Genomic DNA, 16689 nt, shown 5'->3' on the forward strand with positions numbered 1-16689 from the left:
CGTCAAGTTTAGTTGATTTCTTCTGCTCTTCTACCAACTACATAAAAAACAATACAAATATTTTATGATTTCAGTCCGTGTCTCCCCCCGCCTCCCCTTAAATGTGCTTTGGCCCCCAAGGGGGCCACATATGTACCACGTTCAGAATGGCTAATCTAATCTAGGCAGCATCCTGAGATAGAAAGAAGTAAAACATGAAAGTCTGCAGACATTGTGGTGGAAGTAAAAGGCACAATGCTGAAGAAACACAGCAGGTCAAACAATGTACTTTATATATATCAAGGAGAAAGATACATAACCAACATTTTGGGCTTGGAAAAATATAGACAGGCTCCCGAACAAAATGGTGCAGGGGAGGAGCACCCTCCCAAAGGCAGGAGGTAATAGGTGGATAAGGGAGGGAGGGCACACCAGCAAACGGGGGGGGGGGGGTGGCTCTGTGAATAGAGAGGGAAGGGTGTGGAGAGCTCTAGGAGCAATGTTTGATTTTCCGTCTGGGCATTCTCTAACTGGCTGGCATTAACATCAACCTCTGGTTTCTGCTAACCTACTCGCCATTCTCCCTCCCTTCCTTTTCCCCTTGTCTTCTTTACCTTAGCTCTCCACCCCTTCCCTCTCTATTCACAGAGCTGCCCCTCTTCCCCCTACTTGCTGTTGTGCCTTCCCTCCCTTATTCACTTAACACCTGCCTTTAGGACTGTGCTCTTCCCCTGCCCCTCTCCCCCACCATTTTGTTCAGGTGCCTGCCAACATTTTGCTCAAACCTTGATTAAGGGCTCTAGCCCGAAATGTTGGTTATATATCTTTATCTTTGCCGCATAAAGTACACTGACTTGCTAAGTTCTCCAGCATTGATTTTACAGCATTTTGGTAAATCTTACCTGCATCCTTTTCAAGGTTTCCAAGATCCTTCCTGTAATGGCATGACTAGAATTGTATGCAATACATCACGTGCATTCAAACCAAGTTTTCTACAGCTGCAACATGACTTCTTTACTCTTGCACACAACACCATGATCTCGAAGGCAAGCATGTCACAGACCTTCTTTTCAGTTTTCTTTACGTGGCCATGCAAGTAGATAGGATGGTGGAGATCCAGGTGATTTCCTTTGTGATCTTAAAAAAAACTAGCACACCCCCAAGATTTTTTTTTAAATAAACAATTCTCGTACCAATGAGATTGTTAGCTTCCAAAGTGAGAGCATTTGACCTGACATTTTGTTTTTCAGTTGCTCAGACATTTTTCCATAAACCCCCTGGTGGATTGTACTCACTGCCGTATCTGTCAGAGAGGATTTCTGAAGATTCTGGTCCCCTCAGCCGCTCAGAATGGTGGGAGGTGCTTTTCTTCATCAGGAAGTTGGAACCAAAACAGCAGCAGGAGGCTGTTGAGATCATCAGACAGAACCTGGAGGAACAGGTTAGTAAGATGGACGATTGTGCAATTATACACATGGAGTGTTAATCCTTCAGTATACCACTTAGCCCTGGTATAATGAAACAATATGACCTTCACAAAGATGTGCAAAGGCCATTTTGATCATCAAAGCTTCATTCTGACCCAAAACTTGAGAATGGAAAAGACCCAGTTAAAGGACATTTATATTTTGTGTCCAGGGAAATAAAATTTTGAGGATGGGATCACTCATCTGAAATTACCGTTAGCCTTTCTGATAGTCATGGAGCTCTGGAGAACAGAAATAAGCTCTTTGGCCCAACTGGCATGTGCGGACTAAGGTAGTCCCACTTGCCTGAGTTTGGCCCATGTCCCTCTGAAATTTTACTATCTATAAACATGTCTAAATGTCTTTAGACATTTACATTTATCCGTGCTTCTACCAGTTCCTCTGGCAGATTGTTCCTTAGAACCATTGTGTGAAGGATGCACCTTCAGGTCCTTTTCAAATTTTTCCCATTTGTCTTCAATTTATGTCTTCTAATTTTCGATTCCCCTACACTGGCAAAAGGTGATGACTATTTACCTTATCTTTGCCCCTCATGGTTTAAAACATCATTAAGATCCCTCTTAACCTCCTTCACTCCAGAAAAGTACCTGCTTATCCAGACCTTCCTCATAATTCCCTTGAGTCTTTTCTGCACTCTTTCCAGCTTAATGATATTCTTCTTATAGCAGGATGACCAAGACTGTGGAGTGCAGTCTTATTAACCTTATGTAAAGTTGTAACCTGACATCCCCGCTGCTCTACCTAATGACATAGCAGATGTGCTCCTCACCACCCTGTTCACTTGCCTTGCTACTTTCATGGAACCTGTTGTTCTACAACACTCTCCAGGTCCCACCATTCACCATGTAAGTCCTGCCCTGGTTCAGCCTACCAAATTAGTTCATCTCACACAATTCCATCTGCCATTACTTGGCTCACTGTCCCACCTCATCCAAATCCTATTGTAAACTTAGATAACCTTTTTACTATTCCACCAAATTTGGTGTCATCTGCAAACCTACTAACCATGTCATACATTGTCATCCAAGTTAATATAGATAACAAACTGCTTGATACTGGTATTTTCTGTTATGGCATTTGATCGCTGTCCCAAAAGGCAATTGTATTTGTTGTGCAAAGCAAGGATGATCATCCCAGTTTTATTTATTTTCTCATTAATGGGTCCTCTGGTCTTATTTTCTTGAACTAATTTGACATAATCTGAATTTAATTTCATATTGTTCAGTATTTAATAACTAAGTGGCCTGATTTTTAAAAAAATCTGCATTATGGACGCTGATTTTTGAGCCTCTTTTGCGAGTCTCTGATAGATTTTACAATTTTTGGGTGGGCTTTGGTTGTGTCTGTAGCCATCAATCTGCTGTGGTGATCAGAGAAGCAGAAATAAGTTTTCAGGTTTGAAGAACTTAATGAATAAAAAGTAAAACATGAAAGCCTGCAAACACTGTGGTTGAAATTCAACAGGTCAAATAGCGTTCTTCATATAGCAAAGATACATTTCGACTTGATCCCTTCATCAAAGCTCACTCAAAACGTTAGCTCTTTCTCTCTTCCCACAGATTCTGCCTGGCTTGAGTGTTTCCTGCATATATGCTTTTATTTCAGTCCCTGATTCTTTTCTAAGTGAATTTATTCAGTCTGTTTCTTTTTTGCAGAATATTTAGCTAGAGCCCTATCCTATTTTCACTCATTCTTTTAATACAGAAGGTTGACAGCAGGTTAGTGCCCGGAAGTTGGCTCATGGCTGATTCCCCAAAACCCCCTTTAAAAACAAATGAGGGTATCTGTGGGGAATTGTTCCAAGATCCCTGGTTGTAATTTGAATGGCTCTACCTGTCTTGAGGCAGCTAAAAAGGCTGGAATAATGAGCAATAATTTCATTGAAGTGGTTAAAATGATGATGAGAATGTAAAAAATGAGAATATGTCAACAAATGCTCATAATTTTGACAAGCCTGTTTGATTTCTCTCCAGATTTCAGTACTGGATGAAAGCGTGCTGATTCAGTTGACTGTGCCTGTGGAACTAGCACAGAAATTGCTTCATTTCTTGTATCCATATTGTCCACCAGTCTACTGGAATGACCTGGAAAGCTCCCGTGTTTATTCCAAGCACTACATGAAGAGGAGAGTGCTAGATCAGGACAAGTTCTCCAGTGCACAAACAATCATCAACTATGGTTCCCAATCTATTGTGGGTTCATCCTCTGAATCATTTGCCTCTCAGACAAAAAAAGCCAAGAAAGAATTGCCTCCAGTACCGACAAACACTGCACCTACTTCAAACAAGACCAGTGCAGAGCAGCAGGTAGAGATGGACAGAATAGAAGAACTTGAATTGCCAGATGATCTTGATGAGAAGTTTAAAGGTGAGAGTTGATCACAGCATCAGAACAATTCAAGCAGTGGTTCAGTGGCTGGCTCAATCCACTGAACTCAAACAGCTGGAACTGTGGTCCTTTGGTTCACCTTATTCTTCACCTGGAGATTGAGCTCACAATTCAATCAGACTATGAACCTTAGAGGGTCGTGGGCTGTTGGTTCATGATTGGTCAGTGAACCTCAGAGGGTGGTGGACTGTTGATTAAATCTTGCTGTTATTTGGCCAGTTAATTGTGGAGAGTGGGATTGAACACAAATGGAAGCCAAAGCAGATTATATCTGTTTTCCTTCCTTGAAGGATAGTTGTTGTGATAAATTGTCAGTTTTCAAGGCTACTTGTGTTCTCTTGTTGGAGCAGGACCACCCATGTTGCTGGTCCAGTACCATTGCAACTAACTAAGCTTAGTTTAAAGTAATATCTAGATAGAACCCACTCTAGACTGTTGCCAACTAAATCATTTTTTCCCCCATCAGTATTCAACTGCCCCAAAGTGACTGGACGCAAGACAACTTTGGAGAAAATGGAGGAGGTCGTAGACATCATGAAGAAGTCAAGTTCTGATTTAAGTTTGCAGGTGGCAGGTTTCAAGTTCATTACTAAAATGTTGGAAGGCAATAGTTCACGGGAGAAGCTGCCTCTTAAAGTGGATTCCAGCCTAAACCAAAGGGATAAGCTGATCAAGGTACTGGTGGAAGAACTAAACAATCTGTCCATGGAGAAGCCTGTGGTTGTCACGTGCTTGCGGCTCCTGTATATTCTGATGCAAAGATATGACTGGAGAGCACTGTTTGCAACAGAGGGGGGAGTCAAGAGTATTTTGTCCTGCATGCAAGAACACAAGAATTCTGCACTCGTCCAGCAGGCTGCTCTGGCAGTAAGTGAAATACTTAATTCAGCATTCGTCATTTTTCCTTTCCATATCCCTATCTAAGGAAATGTTTACTGATTTAACATAATCTATACTGACGAGGATGGATTTTTTTTTCCTCCCAGTCGATGCATTAATTTTATCAGAAATAATTTTGGCTTGGTGATCTACTCTCAACCAACTAAAATCTCTGCATACGTTCAGAGTTCACAGATTTATAAAACTTGTTAATATTAAACTACTCACTCCAAATCATTTGAATGCTACAAACAGATGAGTGTTCTTCATTATTAGTTCACTGAGTGTTAATTTGCTATTATTTGTGTCAGAGATGGTTAAGTAATGGAACAAAAGTTTCGACTTGAGCTGTTGATTAGCATTGGAGGGATGGGGCAGAGTGGGGGGAAGGATTCATAGGAATTCAGGAGTTGGCTAGGTCAATTTTCTTTCTGAACATTCACCATTCATTAAGATTATGCTTAATCTTCTGCCTCAACACCATTTTCCAGGCTCAATGTTCCAACCAAGCAGCAGTAACATAATGCTGTTAGAACAATTATTTTTGGTGGCATTATTTTTCTGAGTGGAAACCTCAAGATGTGTATGGTCCACAGATACTATCTTCACCGATTTAATATCTTCTTCCGAGCTAATCCTCTTCACAGGTATTTTTGCCCCGATGATCTTGATAAAGGGTCTCGACGTAAAATGTTGACTAACCATTTCTCTCAATGGATGGTGCCCAAGTTCCTCCAGCATCTTGTATCCTTTGACAGCCTCGCTTATCATCCGTTTATTGTGATGTCTGCAAGCTAACTAATTTGCCCACTAACAGCGTTATCCAAATTATTTGTGTATCTAACACAAACAACACAGGTCTCGGCATTAATCCCTGTAGAACACCACCAGTCAGTGTTTCACCATTTACTCTCTTCCCCACCACTACCCTCTGTTTTCTTTGGCTTCACTTAAAGTCACATAGTCAACACTCATTGCCCTAACCTCATTAACCAGCTCTGACACCTCCTCTCAAGACTCATGTTTGTAAGGCATGAGTTTTCCTTGCACGAGGCCTTACTGATGACTTCAAGTTACTCCATACTTTTCCAAATGTGAGTAAATTCCACCCTGATTTTTCTCCAATAATTTCCCTACCACTGAAGTAAAGATGACCAGTTTATAAATTCACTGGATTATTCCAATTGCCCTTCTTAAAGAAAGGAACAACATTGGTTCTTCTCCAATTCTGTGGCACCCTACCTGAATCTAAAAAGGCCCCAGCAATCTCCTCTCTTCCCCCCTTCAATTACCTGGGATAAATCATCTGGCCCTGGGGACGCAATATTCTTCATAAAACCTAACTCCACTTTCTTGATACCAACATGCCCTAGAATATCAGCATAACTCTCCATAATCTCGTCAATGTTCTCAGTGAATACCTATGCAAAATACTCATTTAGTATTTCACCTCCACTTTCTCTGGCTCCAAGCACAAATTCCCTCCTTTGTCTTTTGAGTATAATATTACGGGATATTTCTTAATCTGATTCAGCAAGGGAATTCCATGGCCCCCTTTATCCTTCCCTATTCTCTGCTTTAAGTTCTTTCTGATTCTATTTTTCATTTATCTACACCCAGGACCAATAGTCCATAAACCTACCAGCACATCTTTTGAATGGAGGAAGGAACTGGAGTACCTGGAAGTCTCTGGGAGAACGTACAAACAACACCTGTAGTTCGGATCAGAGCTGGGTCCCTGGAGTTGTGAAGCAGTAATGCGAACTGTTACACCACCGTGTCTCACACAGCAAAGATAACTGATATGCAGAGAGTTTATGTGACAGCTGTGAGTCAGAGGAGATGGGTTAAAGTCCAATGACATGAGCACATTTTCTTGAATGAACATAATCTGCAGTGATCCCTGTTGCTCTCAACCTCTATCACCTGCCTGCCCGTGCTCCAACCCCTTCATTGCCTTCCATGAATGCTGTCTAACCGGCTGAGGCCCAGTATTTGGTTGTGTTGCCATAGCCTGCATCGTGATACTGAGAGAAGTGTCCCTTTTCAGCTCAAAGTTTATCCCCCACCCCGCCCCGTGAAGCAGTCAAGGTTTAGATGGTTTCTTCCATACTTCTCTCATACTGACTAATAAAACAATAAAAACAATTAGGATTTCAGTCCTTCCCCCCCAACCCCCCCCACCCCGCCCCCACAAATGTGCTGTGTTCCTCAGGTGAGGTGGAGTACGTATAGCCCCTGCTGAGAATGGCTCTTCTTCAGGCCTTCTCACCCTCTCTGGTAGAGGTGGGGCGTTCCACTGATGGTTTGGCCAACGTTCACCAAGCTACTTTACAAAACTGGGTTATTTGGCCTTTGTATCATTTCATGTTTATGTAACATAATGCAAATTGGTTTACTGTGGTTTGTGCATGACAACATTTTGTAGTTCTGCATTGTTCTTCTTTGGCTGGACATCTTGGGGAGGTAATTAGGATCTCTGGAGGTCCAATTTTTATTTATTTTTAAATTGGTGAAAATACATTTCACTGTTTTTATTTATTTGATGCAATGCTTAATGGAAGTGGTTACAGAGCATGTGTTTATCTCCACAAGGCTCTGAAGATCCTGACAGGAGCCAGCAAATATGACATGCAGACAAAAAGTGTTCAGCCACACCTTGATGCCGCTGATGCACAGATCATCCTCGAGATCTTTGCTAGCATTGGCTCAGCAACTACCGAGCATTCCCAAGGTCTGCTCAGTGTTATTCCTACAGCTGTCGCGAAAATGCTGAACACCTCTGGGTAAGAAGAGTTTAGTTATTGAGTTCCACAGCATGGAAATCAGGATCTTTGGCCTAATTTGCCCACGCTGACCAAAATATTCCACCCACACGAGTCTCATCTACCTGTATTTGGCCTGCAATCCTTTTTGTGTATCTGTCCAAATATCCCTCAGGTTCCCCTCCTCACCTGTGGTTCCTGATTCCCCGACTGTGGGCAAAAGACTCTGCTTTTCCCCTGATTTACTCCTCTCATTATTTTGTTTCTCCAAATGTGCTTGTTCATGTGCTTTTTATCTCCCATCACCGATTTCAGATCCTTTTTTTACCTCATGACTTTAATCTGTGAAACTACTTTGCACTAGACATGGGCTGTATTTTACCATTCCATTTTATTAAATCTCTGTCGATGAACTAAATCACCAAATTCTGTGGACACTGTGGTCAAAGTAAAAACACAAAATACTGGAGAAGCTCAGCATGTCAAACAGTGTCCTTAAAGTAGCAAAGGAAAAGATACAGAAACGTTTCGGGCTTGAACCCTTCATCAAAGTATGAGAAAAAGCCGGCAAGTGTCCGAACAAAAGAGTGGGGGGGGTGGGGTGTCAAGGCAGGAGATGACAACAGGAGAAAGGAGGAAGGGGACAGCAGCAATGAGGTTGTGTGGGTGAAAGAACTGGATAGATGAAAAAGGAGAGGGGAAAGATAGATGAAAAAGGAGAGGGGAAAGAAGAGGTGAGCAGGTTTAATGGAAAGCAGTAAAGTCAATGTTTATGTCATCTGGTTGGAGAGTGCCCAGACGGAAAATAAGGTGTTGTTCCTTCATTCAGTGGGTGGTCAGGGTGGGCCAGTACATAAGGCCATGGACAGTCGTGTGAAGGCGGGAGTGTGACCCAGAATTGAAATGGTTGGCCATTGGGAGATCGCTGTGGTTGCAAACGGAGCAGAGGTGCTGAGTAAAGCGATCTCCTAGTCTGCAACCAGTCTCTCCAATGTTGAGTGTTATGAACCCAGAGGACTCCAAAACCCAGCAGCAATAGATATTCACCACAACAAATGGTTACTTAAACAAAAGTTGCTTTTAATTATCTTTAAAAATGAAAACAGAAACACACTTTAACATCACTGTTGGCTTAACTAACCCAACTTAACCCTCTTCTAACTCTAAGCGCACATGTATGTAATGTGTGTGTGTGTAAGTTCAGAAAAGTTCTTTGGTTCACAGTCCAATCTCATTTCTCATTCCTCCAAGTTTATTGGTTGCAGGCAATTCTTATATACTGTCCATAGAATTTAACATTTATAAAGTTCACCAGGCTTTGGTGCTTGAAAGGTAAATGGTTACCACTCAGGAAGGTTCTTGTCGGTTTTCAGAGAGAGATTTGTTGTACGTCAGACACCCACAACTGATTCCTTTTTAATTAGCCACTTCAGCGTCTTGCCAAAGAAACTTGCCCCCTTAGGGTTCTCCAGATGATTAACTCTTTCTTTCAGTCACCAAAGAATTCATTTTTGTTTCTCTTATTTCAAGTGAAACATGAGACAGCCAGTCCTCTCCTCTTCCATGAACCACAAGGGCTTTGACCAGGCTGAACTAAGAACTCACAACCAGTCTTCCAAATGGGATTTTTCCACAAGCTTGCCAGCTTGTCCTGTTTCAGTCCCAGTTGCTGCTGGTGACTATAAAACTGCAGAACTGATCTCTGTGTGTTTGTCTCTCTCTCTCTCTCAGAGAGAAAGCTGTTTGACTCTCTCTGCTTGAAAACCACATGACCCTCCTAGAACTGCAAGTTCTACTTCAAACAGTCTGAGGCTTCAATGAGTTCTTTCATCTGTTGCCCTTTTTGAAGACAACAGTCCATTAGTGAAGTCACTTGGACACTCTCCAAAGCTTCTCAAAGGTTCTGGGGCCAACATGTCTAGCATGAGCAGTGCTCCAATATTTTAAATAAATTCTGTTTTAAAGTGTTTGTATGTGACCTACACTAACAAACCTACCCCAATTTATCTCCTCAAAACATATCTATATACTGTCACAAGAGAATGCCAGAAAAAATGCACCAGATGCAGTAAATAAGTCCTCTGGATGTACAAGTGAAGTGTTGCTTTAGGTGAAAGGCCTGTTTTCGGATGCAGACTGTGGTGCGGGAGGAGGTGTGGCCGCATGTGTTGCACCTCCTGCGGGTACAGGAGAAGACGCCGGAGATGCGATGGGTGGGGAGGAATGAGTGCACGAGGAAATCATGGAGGGAGTGGTCCCTACAGAAGGCCGAGAGGGGACGAGAGAGAAAAATGTATCTGGGGGTGGGATCCTGTAGTAAGTGCAAGAAATTCCCGCGGATGATGTGTTGGATGTGGAGGCTGGTAGGGTGGTAGATGAGGTGAGGGTCATTCTGTTGTTTGCGTCTGGGGGCAGAGGGGCAAGGGAGATGAGTGAAGAATGGAGGAGATGCCATTGAGTGCTGAGTTGGGGGTGGTGGAGGTGAAGCCATGTTTGTGGAAAAAGGCAGACTTTTCAGAAGTTCTAGACTGGAAGACCTCATCTTGGGAACCAATGTGGCTGAGAGGGAGAAATTGAGAGAAGGGATGGAATCCTTGCAGGGCGTGAGGGAGATGTGGGAGTTGGACGGTTTGTAGTATATGGTCTGCTAAAAGCTCGTCTCCCAAGATGGAGACAGAGAGAGATTTAGTAAGGGGAGAATGTTATTGGAGATGGACCAGGTGAGTTTTAGATTGGGATGAAAGTTGGACACGAAGTGGATGTAAGTTCATCATGAGTGCATGAGGTAGCCCCGATGTAGTTGTTAATATACTGGAGGAAGAGTTAGGGGGTCTTGCCTGTGTAGGATTGCAGCATGGATTGTTCCACAAAGCCCACAAAGAGGCAGGTGTAGCTGGGACCTATGCGGGTACCCATGGCTACTCCTTTTGATTTGGAGGAAGAGGGATGAGTTGAAGGAGAATTTGTTTAGAGTGAGGACAAGTTGTTCCAGGTGGAGGTGAGTGGTAGAGGATGACTGGTCAAGTCTTTGGTCCAGGAAAAGGCGAAGTGCTTTTAGTTCTTTTGTGTGAGGGGAGAGATATAAAGGGATTGGGCATCCATTGTGAAGATAAAGCAGTCTGGTTCTGAAGTCCTTGAGGAGATGGAGGGCATGTGAGGTGTTCCGGATGTAGGTGGGGAGAGATTGGACCAGGGGATAGTGTCAAGGTAGGTTGAAACTAGTTTGGTGGGACAGGAGCAGGCAGAAACCCTGGGTCTACCCGGGTGATTGGGGTGTATCTTGGGTAGGAGGTAGAAACAGCCAGTGCAGGGGTGGGAAAGAATGAGGTTGGTAGCCGTGGAGGAGAGGCGGCCAGAGATGATGAGTTTGGAGATGGTTTTGGAGACGGTGACTTGATGCATGGTGGTGGGGTCCTATGGGAAGGGCCAATAGTGGAAAGTATCTGAGAGCTGTTGACTGGCCTTGGCAAGATAGAGGTAAATGCCCCAAACAGGCCTTTCATGTGAAGCAACACTTCATTTGTACATCCAGAGGACTTATTTACTGCATCCAGTGCACCCTTTGTGGCATTCTCAACAGTCTGGGAGATCGCTTCACTCAGTACCTCCGGTCTGTTTGCAACCACAGCGATCTCCCAGTGACGAACTATTTCAATACTGGGTCACACACCTGCCTCACATGTCTGTCTATGACCTTATGTACTGTCCAACCCTGACCACCTGCTGATTGGAGGAACACACCTTATTTTCTGTCTCGGCACCCTCCAGCCAGATGGCATGAACATTGACTTTATTGCTTTCCATTAAATCTGCTCATGTCTTCTTCCTCCTCCCCCTTTCCTGTCTTATTGGTTCTTTCACCCACACAGTCCTGCCATCTCCCGCCCCCTCATTGCTGTGTCCCTTCCCTCCTTTCTCTTCCTATCATCTCCTGCCTCACCACCCCCGCCCCCTTACTTTTGAGTTTGGACGCTTGCTGGCTTTTTCTCATTCTTTGATGAAGGGCTCAAACCCGAAACGTCGGTTCTGTATCTTTGCCGTTGCTACATAAAGGACCCTGTTTGACATGCTGAGCTTCTCCAGCATTTTATAACCATTTACAGACCATATAACCATATCACCATTTACGGAGCGGAAACAGGCCATGTTGGCCTTTCAAGTCCGCACCGGTTCACTGATTTTGTGCGCCCTCTAATGGTCCCGTTCTTCTTCTTCTTAACCAGATATCTCTTGAAAACCAAGGTTCCATACACCTTCCGTACATCTTACCTGTAATTCAGATCCTGATTAGAATGTTTAATAAAAAGATTGAAAAGAATAATGGAAACTTGACCTTCAATGAAATTGGACTAGAAGATGCACATTCATCTGAGTCCTTTCCTTTTTTCAAAATAAAAGATATACTATCCTCATTAAGATGAAGGAAGCTTCTCATCCTTAAATGAGTCATCAAACACAGAATTCTCTGAAATGCATGTACTTTAATGCAAGAAGCATAGTGAACAAGGTAGATGAGCTTCGAGCATGGATTGGCACTTGGAATCATGATGTTGTGGCAATTAGTGAGACCTGGTTACAGGAGGGACAGGACTGGCAACTAAATATTCCAGAATACAAATGTTTTAGATGTGATAGGACAGGGGCTAAAAAAGGGGGAGGAGTTGCTCTGCTTGTTAAGGAGGACATTACTGCCGTGAGGTGGCAGGATGGTTTGGAGGGATCATCCAGTGAGGCTGTTTGGGTGGAATTGAGGGGTGGAGGAGGCGTGAGGGCACTAATGGGAGTGTATTATAGACCACCAAATGGACCAAGAAAATTGGAAGAACAAATTTGTAAGGAGATAGCATATAAGTGTAATAAACATAAGGTAGTGATCATGGGAGATTTTAACTTCCCTCACATTGATTGGGATACCCATACAGTAAGAGGGCTGGATGGGCTAGAGTTTGTCAAATGTGTACAAGATAGTTTTCTTAATCAATACATAGAGGAACCGACTCGGGACGGTGTAATACTGGATCTCCTGTTAGGGAATGAGATAGGTCAGGTGTCTGAGGTTAATGTTGGAGAACAAATTGGGTCTAGTGATCACAACTCTATTAGTTTTAGGGTAGTTTTAGGGAAGAGCAAAGAAGGGCCTAAAGTTGAGGTTCTGGATTGGAGAAAAGCAAATTTCGAAGGAATAAGAATGGATTTGGAGAGTATTGAGTGGGATTTGATTTTTTTCAGGAAAGGATGTAAATGAAAAATGGAGAATATTCAAAGAAGAAATTTTGAGAGTAGAGTAGATATGTCCCAGTGAGGATCAAAGGAAAGGCTGTCAATAAATGACATTCTCTGGATGTAACTTTTGGTGGCTGTGTTTTCTGTAACTGTTTGAGGTATTCTAATGTGGAAGGGAAGACAGAGAAGCCAATTTCTATCCCTGACCACTATGCATGCACATGGTTTCTAGCGGAAGTTATGGGCTCATGTTTGGCACAGGAACATGCAAATGTTTTCCTTTCTAAATTTTGTTCATGTCAAAACTTGATACTTGTAAGCTTGGCTTACAATTTGGACTAAAAGATGAAAGTTTGCAGACACCATGATTGAAGTAAAAACATAATGCTGGAGAAACTCAGCAGGTCAAATAGTGAACATTATATAGCAAAGATAAAGATGAAGGGCTCAGCCCTGAAACATTGGTTATGTGTCTTTATGTTGTATCAAGTACGCTGTTTGACCTGCTGAGTTTCTCCATTGGACTATGTGTTTTGACTCAAAGGGCCAGTAAAACTAACATGCTGGGAGGGGGAATTGTTAATTTTTTTCAACCCTTGGTTCTCCTGATTCTGATTTTCCTCTCCAGATGCTCCTCTGCGGTTCAGGATGGCTTGCTAATTGTCATTATGCTGGTTTCTAATCACAAAAGCCTTGCGAAATTGATGGTATCCTGTGATATTTGTCCGATCCTCTATAGCTGCATTGGAAATGGAAGCAGCTCGACTGGCAGCCATCAGCAGATGCTGGCTATCATGGCCCTCAGTAACATCTCCTTGAACCATAAGCTTTCCACTGGAATAGAGAACAAAGGTAAAATATCATGCTTTTAGAATACAATTAAATTCAATAACTGAATGTCATGTTATATTTCTGTTTCATCTTTCTAATTACTGCTGTTTATAGCTTATTATTTTTAAGGTTCAAGATTCCTTTTATTGTCGTGTAGTAATACTTTAAAAATATAACAAATTATGTACTGTAATTTCTACCTGCTTTAAGTCAGCCAAAGAGTCACCATTAATATCTCCTAGTGGCCCTTACAGTCCTGTTAGATCCACTGAGCTACAAATCCAAATCTCTGACATGATTTAAGAAACCTTCAGCATCCAAAGCCCTTCGGGAGCCCTCTTAGCCTGAGGACCCTCTCAAATTCCAGCTCCACTACCTGGTTCCCATCATCCATTGTACTGCAGTCCACAGCCTGTGCGGCTCCCCTGACCACAAATCACCAACAGCCCAGTCTATATGGATCCCTCAGCTGCTGAGCCCCTCGCTGGCCTGCCGCTGTGGTCATCTTCCTTTAGGGTTGACGCCTCTGGTTCTCCTTCTCAACAGGAGGTGTTCTTCCCATTTCTGGTACCTTGCGCCCATCTACTGCTCTCCTGGAGTTTGCAACCCTCGTGGTCGCCGCCGACCCCAGGCGCCGCTATCTTGGACATGGACCTCACAGTTGCAGAATTTTACAAATACCATTGGCTCCTTTAACATGCTGTTTAAAGCCTGTATGGAGCCACTGCATTAGGACTGGGTGGTTGAACCCTTTGGAGCAGCGCTGTGTCTCCACTCTCCTGGGTCTGCTCCCAATTTTCAGCATCTCTGGCAGTGCTGCCATGTTACTGTTTAACTGTTGTATTCATGCAATTCTTTGCTTCTTTCACTGGGTTGGTCCCTCATTTTTGGATATTTATTGGGTGCTACCTCTGCTATGCTGATTTCTGTTCCCTATTGCATAAAGGTAGACCATCCGAATTGATTGGAATGTGAATGGGGGATAATTTTGGTCAGAAATAAATAGAAAGAGGAAGAGGTCGTTGTCCTCTGAGCTTGCTCTGCTGTTCATTGGAGACGTAGAGGACCGTGAGGAAGGCCTTCAAACCTTACAAATGCATAATTTCCTGAAAGTGGCACCACAGGTAGATAGGGTCATAAAGAGGGCTCATGGTACATTGGGCTTCATAAATCAAAGTATTGAGTATAGGAGTAGGGATGTTATGGTAAAGTTGTAGAAGACGTTGATGAGGGCAAATTTGGAGTATTGTGTGCAGTTTTGGTCACTTACCATATATTTCGATGTATAAGTTAAGTTGTGAAACCCTAAAAAATGTCTCTAAAGGTGGGGTGGGGGGGGGGGGGTCGACTTAGATGCTGGATATACTTTTGAGACTTAAATTCAACCAAAAAACTAAATTGACGTCAATTCGGCGTATAAGTCGATGCTGGAAGCACCTCCCCACCACTGGCACCGCTGCTCCCCGAAACCTCCCCACCATAACCGCTCCTACCTGGGACCCTGAGATCACCGTCACCGCTCCTGCCTAGTAGGCTGAGGTTCCTGCTCCCTCCGGGAACAAGTGCTCCAGCTCTGTGGGCCGTCGCTGCTGCTGTCTGGTTGGCCGAGGTTCCAGCTTCCTCTGGGAACACGACGTCGGCGCTCCAGCTCCGTGGACCGTCGTCACTGCTGTCTAGTAGGCCGAGTTTCCTGCTCCCTCTGGGAACAGGCGCTCCAGCTCCGTGAGCCGTCGCCACTGTTCTCTAGTAGGCCGAGTTTCCTGCTCCCTCATGGAACACGACGTTGACGCTCCAGCTCCGTGGGCCATCGCCGCTGCTGTCTGGTAGGCCGAGGTTCCTGCTCCCTCCTGGAACACAACGTCAGCACTCCAGCACCGTGAACCGTCGCTGCTGCTGTCTGGTAGTCTGAGGTTCCTGCTCCCTCTGGGAACACGACGTCGGCACTCCAGCTCCGTGGGCCGTTGCCGCTGCCGTCTGATAGGCTGAGGTTTCTGCTCCCTCTGGGAACAGTCGCTCCAGCTCCGTGGGCAATTGCTGCTCCTGCCCGGTAGGCCAATGCTTTTTTTAAACTTATTTAATTTACAGGCTTGTTATTTGTTATTGGGGTGTTTTAAAATATTTCGGGTTGTTCCTAGGAGGCCCTGTCAGCGAAAAATGGGGGTTGAGGTACGCCGAATATACCATAAAACCCTTAAAATTAGGCTGAAAAATGGGGGTCCACTTATAAGCCGGTCATCATGTACACCGAAATATAAGGCAACTACAGGAAAGACATCAATGAGATTGAAAGAGTGCAGAGACAATTTACTAGGATGTTGCCCAGACTTCTGGAGCTGAGTTACAATGGAGAGGTTAAACAGGTTAGGACTTCATTCCTAGGAGTGTAGAAGAATAAAGGGAGATATGATAGAGGTTTACAAAATTATGAGAGGTATAGATAGAGTAAATGCAAGTAGGCTTTTTCCACTGAGGTTGGGTGAGAGACAAACCAGAAGGCATAGGGTTAGGGTGAAAGGGGAAAGGTTTAGGGGGAAATTGAGGGAAAACTTCTCATGCTGAGTGTGGTGAGAGTGTTGAACGAGCTGTCAGCTGAAGGAATGTTAAATGTTAATATTTAAGAAAACTTTGGACAGGTACATGAATGGGAATGGTATGGATGGATATGGTTCAGGGGCAGGTCAGTGAGACTAGGGAGAATAATGGTTCAGCACAAACTTAAAGGGCCAAAGCTCCTGTTTCTGTGCTGTAAAATTTCATTTCCTGCCTCTCCCTGCATCCTTTGTCTTTGTGTATGAAAATCGGCATGAATAAACTGAAAGCCTGAGAATACAACCCTCTGAGAGGTTAAAATTCAGTGATTTTCAGGTCAGAATTTCTCATTGCTCTCCTAAATAGCTAACCTTTAATCCTGCAACAGTTCCCCAATTTGAGAATCTCCAGCCAAAGGAAAGAGCTTGTCAGCATCCATCCTTTTACACCTGCCCATTATCTTGCCTATGTTAATTAGAGCACTTTCCTCCTAAATCCCAAGCCTGATCTTGGTAATGGCAATCAAGAATCCTCCAGGTTGTCTTTGGCCTGCACGATCCTGCATTGAATTTTGCTCAATCATCCTCTTTTTTTAAAATTAAGTTTAG

The 16689-nt window shown here is 43.6% G+C and overlaps 1 protein-coding gene across 7 annotated transcripts in view; it reads left to right on the forward strand.

The window, feature by feature from the left end:
- The window catches only part of LOC138737218 (cullin-9-like), a 260972-nt gene that overhangs the window by 101918 nt on the left and 142365 nt on the right, over positions 1 to 16689 (forward strand). For all 7 annotated transcript variants that reach the window (XM_069887889.1, XM_069887888.1, XM_069887892.1 and 4 more), the window contains 5 exons: positions 1230 to 1420; positions 3440 to 3833; positions 4321 to 4721; positions 7329 to 7519; positions 13350 to 13573. In XM_069887889.1, coding sequence (XP_069743990.1) covers positions 1230 to 1420; positions 3440 to 3833; positions 4321 to 4721; positions 7329 to 7519; positions 13350 to 13573 — 1401 coding nt within the window. The remainder of the gene's footprint in view (positions 1 to 1229; positions 1421 to 3439; positions 3834 to 4320; positions 4722 to 7328; positions 7520 to 13349; positions 13574 to 16689) is intronic.

This window comes from Narcine bancroftii, chromosome 6, assembly GCF_036971445.1.
Source record: "Narcine bancroftii isolate sNarBan1 chromosome 6, sNarBan1.hap1, whole genome shotgun sequence".
Taxonomy (NCBI): Eukaryota; Metazoa; Chordata; class Chondrichthyes; order Torpediniformes; family Narcinidae; genus Narcine; species Narcine bancroftii.